Consider the following 13,266-nt stretch of genomic DNA (forward strand, 5'->3'; position numbering starts at 1 on the left):
AATCCTTATAATATCCTTACAATACTTCGCTCATTTTCATTGCGGTAATTCCCATTTTAACTCGATTAAACAAAAACTTACTAAATGATCGATTTTTTTTTTTTTGGAAATACTGTTGTAAGTTGTAACATATTGCAAAGAATTATATTTTTAACGCCTTTTGGAACAATTTTGGTTCATTAAAAGAACGTGCGTAAGTCTTATTTAATTGTGAGATAATTAAATATAGGCCTATTATTTTAAAACAATTAGATCTATATATACCGCTCGAATTCAAGTTTTCCGATATAGGGGCCTATATTATATATTTAATGGTCCAAAAAGATTTACAGTTAAGTAGACTCTATATAGGCCTACTCTTGTCTTATGCGTCATTAAATAGGTCTATAGGCTACCATTATATCTTCTTATCTATCTTTTAAAATACAGGGGGGGTGGTGATGGCTGAGTGGTTAAGCGCTTGGCTTCCGAACCTGGGGTCCTGGGTTCGAATCTCGGTCTGGGATTTTGAATTTCGGGATTTTTAAGGCTCCCCTGAGTCCACCCAACTCTAATGTCTACCTAACTTTAGTTGGGGAAAGCAAAGGCTGTTGGTCGTTTTACTGGCCACATGACACCCAGATCGTTAACCGTTGGCCAAAGAATCAGATAAAATACAGACGTTACTTCCATAAAGAAGATGATTTGCGTCATATGCGTCATGCATTTAGTCATTAGTCATGCAAGTTAACCAACCCATTCCATGTTCTAATAGCACTAGAGAAGAAGGGGCATTTGTACAAACTTGGCAGGAGTAACTCGTTAGCTTTAGGTAGCAACCATATGCAACCTTAAAATTTTGTCCTACACGTTAAGCTTCTAAACGTTATCATCGACAGCACCTCGGAGGTGGGGAGGGGGACTGGGGGGCGCGAGACAGTGGGTAGATTGGTCATGAGGCCATTATCTCCAAAATCTCCAAAAGCACTAACTCAGATTTAACAATATCTGTTTCAGAAGAGAAAAGAAATAAAAATAGATTCTAGAACCAACATGTTCGACATGCAGATCTAGGTATTGTAAAAGACTGAATCATTTATTTCAAAAAACAAACTGCTGCACATATTAGAATGACTGGTTGTTGACACGCAAGTCCTGGGTTCGATCCCCATACTAAACAATTTTTGTCAAGGACAAATGAAATATAAATGTTGAATGTTTTCTTGGAGGTTCAGCGAGTGCCGATTTAAATTATTCTGACAGCGGATTCAAGCGGTGGTTGATTTTGAAACCAATACGATGCAATGCCTACACATTCACATCGTATGACCTCAAAACCATCCATTCGAAGTTTGTTTGTTTGTTTTCTTTTCTAGCAGTGGTTGATTTTGAAACCAATACGATGCAATGCCCACACATTCACATCGTATGACCTCAAAACCATCCATTTGAAGTTTGTTTGTTTTCTTTTCTAGCAGTGGTTGACTTTGAAACCAATACGATGCAATGCCCACACATTCACATCGTATGACCTCAAAACCATCCATTTGAAGTTTGTTTGTTTTCTTTTCTAGCAGTGGTTGATTTTGAAACCAATACGATGCCAATGCCCACACATTCACATCGTATGAACTCAAAACCATCCATTCGAAGTTTGTTTGTTTGTTTTCTTTTCTAGCAGTGGTTGATTTTGAAACCAATACGATGCAATGCCTACTCATTCACATCGTATGACCTCAAAGCCATCCATTTGAAGTTTTTTTTTTCTTTTCTAGCGGTGGTTGATTTTGAAACGAAATACGATGCAATGCCCACACATTCACATCGTATGAGCCAAAACCATCCATTCGAATTACTTTACATTTAGATTACTCATTTTTGTCACACACTAAATTTGTCTTATTGGCTGGAGGGGGGCCCACCAAGATGTTCCTGAACCCGGGCCCACGGGTACCTTGCTACGCCACTGGTTACAGTTTACACGTATTCTAGTCTCTATATTTCTTTCCTCTAAAATATGTCATGCTTTTAGATATAAGTATTATTATTAAGTGGATTTGTATTAATTCTTAAGCCTACATGTAGGGGCTTCCAAAAAAAAAATCCCTTCCCTGTGGGCACCACACAAAAAATTCTGATCCTCGGCCTCCATTTTACTTAAATTCGACCCTGCTTTGATTAACTGGAAGGATTTTACCAAGAGTAATCGAGAGATTAAATTGGCTCTTCACCGACCCTTCTATCCAGAGGTCCCCCATACCCTTACATATGGCAGCTGTATAAATTCAAGTTTTTAATTAAGACAACGTTATCTTCTCTGTCACATGATCAAATTTGATGTTAGACCAGCGGTTCTCAACCTTTTAAGCTCGGCTACCCCTTTTTTACAACACCCCACTCTGACGCGATCCCCCCCCCCCCCCCCACACACACATACAGCAATAGAAGAGTAGACAATAACAATCCATATTTTCGATGGTCTTAGGCGACCCTTGGCAAATCGTCAATCGACCCCCAAGGGGGTCGCGTCCCATAGGTTGAGAACCCCTGTGTTAGACCATTGTTAGACAAATCAATTTATTGTCGTAATCAAGGGGCCACCAAATAGATTAAAACAAGGATTCGAGCAACAATATGTTTTATTATTTGCCAATCAGCTATTTAAAAAAAAAGGGACTTGTTTCATTGTGTGCTGCCTTTTTGAAGGAAGATAACTTAATTAGGACCATGCTTCTGCCTCTTTTATAAATTGTCCACACTTCAAATACTGAGAACTGTTTAAGTGGATTTAAAAAAACAGCTTGAGATGGTGCGCATATGTTTAAATAGATCTACATTTTAGGTTGGTTGATTCATTCAAACTCCATCATGTTTTTTTAGCGGCCCCGAAAGGGAAAAAGACGCTATTAGTTTTGTGTGGAATGTCTGTCCGTCCGTCTGTCCGTGGTCCCGCTTAGATCTCGTAAACTAGAAAAGGTAGTGAAAATCTGACATCATAAAATTTTAGACCATTCAAAGTTCCGATGCAACGGCTACTTTTGTCTTTCTGAAAGCGAAAAATCTCATTTTTAAAATCAATTAAACAAGCAGTTGTTTTTTTTTCATAAAAATACACCATTTTACTACTAATACTAACAAACTCCGGAGACCTTTTAGTAAGGAAGATCAGTATGTACCATTTTTTATAAAAATGATATATTTTTGGTAAAAACAATATATTTTTTTTTTACAATTGTAATGCTGTTATGTAAGTTCTGTCATACTTTAATAAATACTATACATTTACAAAAAAAAAAGACTTTTTTTTAAAGAGAAAAAATCTATTTAATATGCATATAAGTGGAACATAGTTTAAAACAACATTTAGGTTAATAGGTAGTTTTTCATATTTTCGCATGAACTGCAGGGCTACCATATCACCATGGAACACTAAACTAAAGGATTTTTTTTTTTACGAACATTTTTTCTTGAGGCTTTGAATAAGAGATTGACCCTTTACAAAATAATTAGATCAATTAGATACTCATTAGAATTTAAGACATCAGTTAAGCCAGGCTCACGTCTAATTTTACATTCACTTTCACCTATAACTTGGTCTGCTGGACCGTTGGGGCACCACACATGATCTGTCATCTTTTGTTTCTCCATTCTTCTATGTCATTTAATTGCCTTTGATAGAATTTCATTCTGATATTCTTTCTGAAAATATTGAAACCTGCCTTTTTACCTGCCTGGGTGGACCACTTCGGGGGCCGATTTTGAGTTTGTGTTTCCCTCACAAACTGTCTTTAGGCCTATAACCTTGTTTTAAATTATCATTATTTCGTCGAGTGCAGTAAATCGTATTCATGGCGATGATTGTGGTGTTGCTATCTAGATCTAGCAGTGTCATTCTAAATGAGACATTATCACCTTGTGAAAAAGTTACACCCAATTTAAACGTAATTTTAAGAAAATTTATTTATTTTTTTTAAATTATATTAGCCCACAGAAAAAAGAGAGAGATTGATATTATATTAAGACTAACGGACATATCCGATTTTCCAGGTGTGGTCAAGATAAGGAAAACCTTTCTTTTCTTTTCTCAGATTTTCAAGAAAAATCTTTTATAATTTAAGCCTAGATCTAGACTAAACAAGATTTATATAGCCTAGAATCCAAAAGATACCTTTTAGCCTTGGTTGGTCCTAGGAGAATGAAAACTCTGAATTCAAATCTATGCTGCCTTTATAGCTATATCCAAACAGGATAAAGGATTCTGGGGTCAACCCTGTGTAAAAATCAGAAGCCGGCGAACCTTATGTAGTTAAATTGCAGCACATTGTAGGCCCTTCGTGCTACACCCTGGCTGAGCCTGCCACGATGTCGCTGACCACTTATATCGGCCACTTGCCGTTCCTTTGGATACATCAGCTACGTGGAGATGGGGGAGGGGGCTGCTGTGTAGGCGACATCGTTCCGACCATAGGTAATGATCAGACGACTGTAAGCACGACAGCGCTAACCACGACCATTTTATAATTGTCTTCCCATAGCCAAGTGATGGGACGACGCTACACCGGCAAAAGTTTGAGAAACACTGGACTATATCTAATCTAGTAGTAGTAGTACTAGTAGTATAAAACTGAAGGATCATCCGAAACAATGTTGATCTAAAACGAAACAAAAACAAAGGGGAGGGAACCATAACTAACATGTGATTTTGTTTAGTATTGGTAGATAATCATAAGAGTATGATAAGAGTATGATAGGACTAGATCTACTCGCTAGGCTAGATAGTAGATCATCATGAGTAGTAGATGATCTACAATCTAGATCTATTCACTATATGATATATCTAGAGTCATCTAGACTTAGACCATTATTCGGATGATTATAATCATTATGATTATTGTCTAGATTGACTAGATCTGTAACACTACTAAATTCTAAATGTAATACAATTAATACACTTAAATAATGTAATACTTATTTACATATACAGTCACGTTAGTAATAGATTGTAATTAATTTGTATCTTCTATAGATCTATTTTATATAGAGTATATTATAGATCTATATATAGACCGGATATAGGATTTAAACTTGTCACTTGATTAAAAAAAAAAGGCCATCAGAAGGATAATATCTAGAGTAATAACTAAAATAACTTATCTTTATTACTTTATTGTTTATTTTTCTTAGGCCTTAGGTTAGGACTATACTGTGTATAGCAGTATTAGTATACCTAGCTAGATTCTAGTAGTAAGTAGTAGTAGTAGGCCTACTACTACTTACTACTAGTCTAGTCCAGAACTCTAGATCTAGAGTAGAATTCTAGTCTAGTAAAGAAGACTAATAAACTAAATTAACTAAATTTTACTACATACAAAATTGTCTATAGATAGAGACTCTACCCCTGTCTTATTATTATATTATTATTAATTTATTAGTAGTTAAAAGTTAAGCAATCCATCTCTGAGTACAAAAAAAAGCACTGATATGATATATACTGAGTATAGTATAGTCACTATTGACACTATAGAATAATAGATCTAGTTATTAATAGACTGTCATTGTCACTATATAGATCTAAATCTAGATCTAGACAAGATTGTTAGCTATTTAAATTTTCTAATTTCTATTATTTTCTGATTATAGATTTAGATTAGATTATATCAAAGTATAGAAATAGTATAGATCTAGATTTTAAGATATTTAAAATATAATAAATATTATTCTATATCTATATCTATATCATATAGTCTGAGACTAGTTACTAAGTTAATTGGCCTATAGAATAGATCTATATTGATTATATAGCACTTAGATGCTGAAATAGACCAAGATTAATCAAATGAATTCAATATTTATAATCAACAGTTTTAATATAATGCTTATATTCTTTCTACAGTTCTTTTATTTTCTCAAGATAGGCTTTCACATAATAAGAAAAAATGAAAGTAGCTGGTTATGGAACTTGGGAGTCTCCCATTTCTAGCAAGATGACAACAGAAAGCGGTGTTGATCTGCATTTGTTGAAAGTTGACGATGACCCAACCTTTTCAGGTACTGAAACATTTGCGTAACCATGTATCTGCTTCCTATATGACATTTTAGCAAACAATCAAACAATAAGAGGTGAGTAAATGATTTTAATGTCTCTAGTTTGAATGTAATGCATGCTCAAATTGGGACATGTTCTGGAGGTGACTTAATGATTATAATGTCTCTAGTCTGAATGTAATGCAGGCTCAAACTGAAACATGTTCTGGAGGTGACTTAATGATTTTGATGTCTCTAGTTTGAATGTAATGCAGGCTCCAACCTTGGAACAGGATGACGGGTGATGGCAATGAACTGGTTCTGAACCCGGTACCATCAGGATGGCAGTCCAGAGTGTATATCACATGACCATACAGCCATCTATATTTAAGCTAAAAACATTGCATGTTTTATATATCTATACACAACAATCCTGATTCATTCATTTATTCACCACTCACCTGTCAAAAATATTCCACTTGCAATGGACGAAAAAAATCAAAATTTAATCTGTTATTACTTGCCTTGGGTTTAGAACAACTAATATTTCATGATCAAAACCGCAGCTGTTAATCATCATCATTCCTTTGGGTTCCTCATGGAACATAGGAGCCTCAACAAAAACACGCCACTCTCCACGGTCTCTAGCTTGTTTTTTTATGGTTTCCCAGCTCTTCCCAGTCCTCTCGGCATCTTCTAGTACACTGCGCCGCCATGTTCTTTTTGGGCTTCCTCTGCCTATTGTTCCCTGGGGGTTCCACTCTAAGGCCTGCCTGCAGCTGTTAATTTTTTTTTTTTTGCCATATGAAACCCTGATTGACTGAATACATGTTTTTGTGTGTCAAAATTTATAAAAGCAAAATGAAATGTAGGTACCGGTATAACTATATCATTTTGTTTTATTTTGTCCTTGGCTTTCTAGAAAAAAAAACTCGTATGTCTAATTAATGAAGTGCGTAGACAACATGGTTGAGCCGGGATTTCCTAGGTTTATTTTTAAAAAGTCTAAAGTATACAGTAAAATTCTTCATTCTAAAAAACTATTCATTTTGTTTGCTTGATTCCCTAGACACTGTTTACTGGACTGAAATTCACTTTCAAGAGAAAGGGCGTTACGTCATTTGCTCATCAGATCAGAATGGACAAGTGGTGCAGTGGACACCAAAAGACTTTAATGCCAGATCAACAGTTCATGAATATGGAGGTAAATAATTTAAAAAAAAAAAATCAAATTAATGTTTTAAGGGGTGTCGGGTTCGAATCCCAATAAAGTCTTGGATTTTGGATTTTTAGAGCACTCCTGAGTCCACTCAATTTTAAAGGGTACCTGACATGACATGAAAAAAAAAAAGGTGGCTGGTGATTGTGCTGACACCCTCATTAATCATGTGCCACAGAAACAAATGACCTTTACATCATCAGCCCTATAGATTGCAAGGTCTGACAGGGGTCTGAAAGTCAGACACCCAAAACTGACTGAAAAGAACTAATTTTATACAAGAATCTTTAACTTCAAAGAAACACTATTTAGAAATTAAAACTTATGAATCAGTTAACTTAAACAATGCAATGACTCTCTTCCCTTTGATCAAAGCTCTCTTTCTTCTATAAGAAACAATATTGAAAACATTACCAATAAAATCGGATAGCAGTCAGAAAGAGCAAAAGGAAATAGTGAATATTTTTCTACAAATCTAATGTACCAACAACCAGTGGGTCTGTGTATACAGAAGGATCATCTCAAGAATCCACCACAGCTGTTTTATTTATTGAATGACCCAATTGAGAAAGATAGGAAAAGTTCATTGCCATAGCCACAGAGCAGAAATGGGAGCATTAGAACTAGCTGCTAATCACACTAATAAACCATCCATGTACGCAAACAGCCAGATTGTCTATCTGACGAATGCCAAAAATTTTTTAAAATCTAATGCCTCCTGTATCAAACAAGTCAAGACAGCTCTTTTAAATCTCAACAATAATAACAAGAAAACCGTTCTCCAGTGGATCCCAGCACACTTTCAAACAGAAGAATATGAAAAAACTGACACTGCCAAATATGGGGAATAAGTAAGAAGTCTTAAATTCCAATATATGTGAGAATAGGTAAGAAGTCTTAAATTCCAATATATGTGAGAATAGGTAAGAAGTCTTAAATTCCACTATAAATTGTTTGTTTGTTTTACATGTTTCGGATGTTACTTCACAGTTGAAGATAGTTTACTTCCTAGTCCGAACCTATCGCATGACGATGGGGGATGGGAGCGTGCAGGGTTTGAACCTGGGGCCATCAATAATCTGAACGACAGTCCAGCGTGCAAACCGCACGACCAGGCAGCCATCCTATATGGGAGAATAAGTTATCAGTCTTAAATTCCACTAAATGGGAGAATAAGTTAGCAGTCTTAAATTCCACTATATGGGAGAATAAGTTAGCAGTCTTAAATTCCACTATATGGGAGAATAAGTTAGCAGTCTTAAATTCCACTATATGGGAGAATAAGTTAGCAGTCTTAAATTCCACTATATGGGAGAATAAGTTAGCAGTCTTAAATTCCACTATATGGGAGAATAAGTTAGCAGTCTTAAATTCCACTATATGGGAGAATAAGTTAGCAGTCTGAAATTCCACTATATGGGAGAATAAGTTAGCAGTCTTAAATTCCACTATATCTGTAAGAGATAAAGAAAAAGATAGAGAGTAGTGTTGACCAAAAATAGAAGAGTTCTCACTCAAACTTCAGGAAAAGGATGCATGTTACATTCTATCTCAACACAGTCAATATTCACCTTTGAACAGGGCACAATAAAATGAGGCAACACATGTTCTGGGAAGTTGATTGAAGCCAGTGAAACATGCATTGTGGAGTGTCTCCAAACAATACCAAACATGTCTCATTGCTTTATGAAGAAGCCCAAACAAAAAACTGGCACCAAAACAGTCCTTTGTATGGAAAGCTGTATGATCTGAAAACAATGGAGTTCATCTTAGATATATGACAAGTTATCTGAACTTTCCGCTTATAGTAAGAAGAAAAAAAAAAAGAAGAAAACAGAATGCAATATTTAAGTTTAACTGAATGCAATATTTAAGTTTAACTTTTATCACATAGTCTCATAATAGTCTGTATTGACTTTGTTATTCACATTTGTATGTTATTCTTATCAATAAAACAGCTTTACATATTCAAACTCTTTAAATGTTGTGCCCTTTTGGCCACTAATTCAAATGTTTCATGTGTTTAAGGTTCTACAAGGTTATAACTACTCATGTGGCTCACAATGAGTTAGAATCGACATTGTAATCCTTTTTTGTGTGTCTGTGACCTCTTATTTGTGTTTTTAGGTGGTGATTTCTTTGTCTACCAGGGAGTTGTCTACTTTTCAAATTTTACTGACCAAGTTTTGTACAGGCAGACTGATCCATCAGCAGTTCCCGAACCAGTAACAGATATCTCAAAAAAATATCGCTATGCTGATGGTGTCTGGTCACCTCAGGTAATATTTCCTTTTTTTCTTTTAATATATAAAGAAAATTGCTATGTATATTTGTTTTATATATAAATTAATACTGTTTGACCAATGTTGATAAAATAAAATCTTTGCAGAAGTCTCAGGATCACTTCCCACCATGGGAATCACAAATTAAAAAAAAATATTCAGATGTATATTCATGATCACCTGCTGGGAGATATGGAACTAGATATTGGTCATGAAGTATCACACTCTATGATCTATTTAAATCAATAAAAAAAAACTGTTTAACCACAAATCTGTATGAAATTTGGAAAGAGTATTCCTTAGACCTTCACAGAAGCCCTTCAGGTTTTTATCTTTTCAATGGTAATCATCTGGGTGTGTTTGGTTTATCACTTTTTGTTTGTAACATATAGGCTGGAGATAACTTGATAGAAGTCAAGGTAGGACTGCACTTTGAAGAGAATTGTTTCATGAGAGCTATTTCAATATTGATGAAATTAACTTCTGATTAAAAAGATGTCATTGTTTTCTCTGACACGCCAAGTAGGACTGGCAAAACATCTGTGTACTTTTAGCCAGACGGCAAATGAACATTTCATATAAAGTTTCTTCTTGAGTCATTACAGCCACATTTCAGTTCATTCTCCCTTCAAGCTACTTTTGAGGCTTATTTTTATTATTATATTATTATTATTATTATAGCTTTTATATAGCGCTACTTTCATGCTTATAGCATCCTCAGAGCGCTTTTGGTCCAATCTCATTTGTGGACCAGTGGGGGGAGGGGGTATCTAGGAGTTGGTTTTCCGTGCTGCCTTTAGGCGCTCAGTAAACACAAATCTGCCTGAGTCGGGTGTCGAACCTCGAGCCCCCTTCTAGGTAGCCAAGCCAAGTTCAAGCGCACTTGGTCTCTCGACCACGCTTCCCACCACTTATGCTGAAGTAGTGTGGGGTGAATGTACTATTTCACAAAAAAAAGGGATCTTGTACTAATAGTTACCAAGTGTAACATTGAAGTGTGTAGTTACCAAGTGTAACATTGAAGTGTGTAGTTACCAAGTGTAACATTGAAGTGTGTAGTTACCAAGTGTAACATTGAAGTGTGTAGTTACCAAGTGTAACATTGAAGTGTGTAGTTACCAAGTGTAACATTGAAGTGTGTAGTTACCAAGTGTAACATTGAAGTGTGTAGTTACCAAGTGTAACATTGAAGTGTGTAGTTACCAAGTGTAACATTGAAGTGTGTAGTTACCAAGTGTAACATTGAAGTGTGTAGTTACCAAGTGTAACATTGAAGTGTGTAGTTACCAAGTGTAACATTGAAGTGTGTAGTTACCAAGTGTAACATTGAAGTGTGTAGTTACCAAGTGTAACATTGAAGTGTGTAGTTACCAAGTGTAACATTGAAGTGTGTAGTTACCAAGTGTAACATTGAACATTTCTATCTATCAAGCTATTTACTTCTCATGTTTCTATCTATCAAGCTATTTACTTCTCATGTTTCTATCTATCAAGCTATTTACTTCTCATGTTTCTATCTATCAAGCTATTTACTTCTCATGTTTCTATCTATCAAGCTATTTACTTCTCATGTTTCTATCTATCAAGCTATTTACTTCTCATGTTTCTATCTATCAAGCTATTTACTTCTCATGTTTCTATCTATCAAGCTATTTACTTCTCATGTTTCTATCTATCAAGCTATTTACTTCTCATGTTTCTATCTATCAAGCTATTTACTTCTCATGTTTCTATCAAGCTATTTACTTCTCATGTTTCTATCTATCAAGCTATTTACTTCTCATGTTTCTATCTATCAAGCTATTTACTTCTCATGTTTCTATCTATCAAGCTATTTACTTCTCATGTTTCTATCTATCAAGCTATTTACTTCTCATGTTTCTATCTATCAAGCTATTTACTTCTCATGTTTCTATCTATCAAGCTATTTACTTCTCATGTTTCTATCTATCAAGCTATTTACTTCTCATGTTTCTATCTATCAAGCTATTTACTTCTCATGTTTCTATCTATCAAGCTATTTACTTCTCATGTTTCTATCTATCAAGCTATTCACTTCTCATGTTTCTATCTATCAAGCTATTCACTTCTCATGTTTCTATCTATCAAGCTATTTACTTCTCATGTTTCTATCTATCAAGCTATTTACTTCTCATGTTTCTATCTATCAAGCTATTTACTTCTCATGTTTCTATCTATCAAGCTATTTACTTCTCATGTTTCTATCTATCAAGCTATTTACTTCTCATGTTTCTATCTATCAAGCTATTTACTTCTCATGTTTCTATCTATCAAGCTATTTACTTCTCATGTTTCTATCTATCAAGCTATTTACTTCTCATGTTTCTATCTATCAAGCTATTTACTTCTCATGTTTCTATCTATCAAGCTATTTACTTCTCATGTTTCTATCTATCAAGCTATTTACTTCTCATGTTTCTATCTATCAAGCTATTTACTTCTCATGTTTCTATCTATCAAGCTATTTACTTCTCATGTTTCTATCTATCAAGCTATTTACTTCTCATGTTTCTATCTATCAAGCTATTTACTTCTCATGTTTCTATCTATCAAGCTATTTACTTCTCATGTTTCTATCTATCAAGCTATTTACTTCTCATGTTTCTATCTATCAAGCTATTTACTTCTCATGTTTCTATCTATCAAGTTATTTACTTCTCATGTTTCTATCTATCAAGCTATTTACTTCTCATGTTTCTATCTATCAAGCTATTTACTTCTCATGTTTCTATCTATCAAGCTATTTACTTCTCATGTTTCTATCTATCAAGTTATTTACTTCTCATGTTTCTATCTATCAAGCTATTTACTTCTCATGTTTCTATCTATCAAGCTATTTACTTCTCATGTTTCTATCTATCAAGCTATTTACTTCTCATGTTTCTATCTATCAAGCTATTTACTTCTCATGTTTCTATCTATCAAGCTATTTACTTCTCATGTTTCTATCTATCAAGCTATTTACTTCTCATGTTTCTATCTATCAAGCTATTTACTTCTCATGTTTCTATCTATCAAGCTATTTACTTCTCATGTTTCTATCTATCAAGCTATTCACTTCTCATGTTTCTATCTATCAAGCTATTCACTTCTCATGTTTCTATCTATCAAGCTATTTACTTCTCATGTTTCTATCTATCAAGCTATTTACTTCTCATGTTTCTATCTATCAAGTTATTTACTTCTCATGTTTCTATCTATCAAGCTATTTACTTCTCATGTTTCTATCTATCAAGTTATTTACTTCTCATGTTTCTATCTATCAAGCTATTTACTTCTCATGTTTCTATCTATCAAGCTATTTACTTCTCATGTTTCTATCTATCAAGCTATTTACTTCTCATGTTTCTATCTATCAAGCTATTTACTTCTCATGTTTCTATCTATCAAGCTATTTACTTCTCATGTTTCTATCTATCAAGCTATTTACTTCTCATGTTTCTATCTATCAAGCTATTCACTTCTCATGTTTCTATCTATCAAGCTATTTACTTCTCATGTTTCTATCTATCAAGCTATTTACTTCTCATGTTTCTATCTATCAAGCTATTTACTTCTTATGTTTCTATCTATCAAGCTATTTACTTCTCATGTTTCTATCTATCAAGCTATTTACTTCTCATGTTTCTATCTATCAAGTTATTTACTTCTCATGTTTCTATCTATCAAGTTATTTACTTCTCATGTTTCTATCTATCAAGCTATTTACTTCTCATGTTTCTATCTATCAAGCTATTTACT

At 34.3% G+C, this 13,266-nt stretch overlaps 1 protein-coding gene across 7 annotated transcripts in view; it reads left to right on the top strand.

The window, feature by feature from the left end:
- Nucleotides 1-58: 58 nt before the first annotated feature.
- The window catches only part of LOC106072528 (uncharacterized), a 34,546-nt gene continuing 21,338 nt past the window's right edge, over nt 59-13,266 (top strand). The window contains exons 1-4 of one of the 7 annotated variants that reach the window (XM_056022747.1): nt 59-193; nt 5,873-6,027; nt 7,073-7,207; nt 9,350-9,501. In XM_056022747.1, the coding sequence (XP_055878722.1) occupies nt 5,916-6,027; nt 7,073-7,207; nt 9,350-9,501 (399 nt within the window). In that variant the 5' untranslated portion in view covers nt 59-193; nt 5,873-5,915. Of the gene's footprint in view, nt 194-4,658; nt 4,676-4,707; nt 4,758-4,896; nt 4,914-5,872; nt 6,028-7,072; nt 7,208-9,349; nt 9,502-13,266 lie in introns of those variants that run through there. The other 6 variants (XM_056022748.1, XM_056022752.1, XM_056022751.1 and 3 more) reach the window with 6 other exon arrangements.

This window comes from Biomphalaria glabrata, chromosome 3, assembly GCF_947242115.1.
Source record: "Biomphalaria glabrata chromosome 3, xgBioGlab47.1, whole genome shotgun sequence".
NCBI classification, from domain to species: Eukaryota; Metazoa; Mollusca; class Gastropoda; family Planorbidae; genus Biomphalaria; species Biomphalaria glabrata.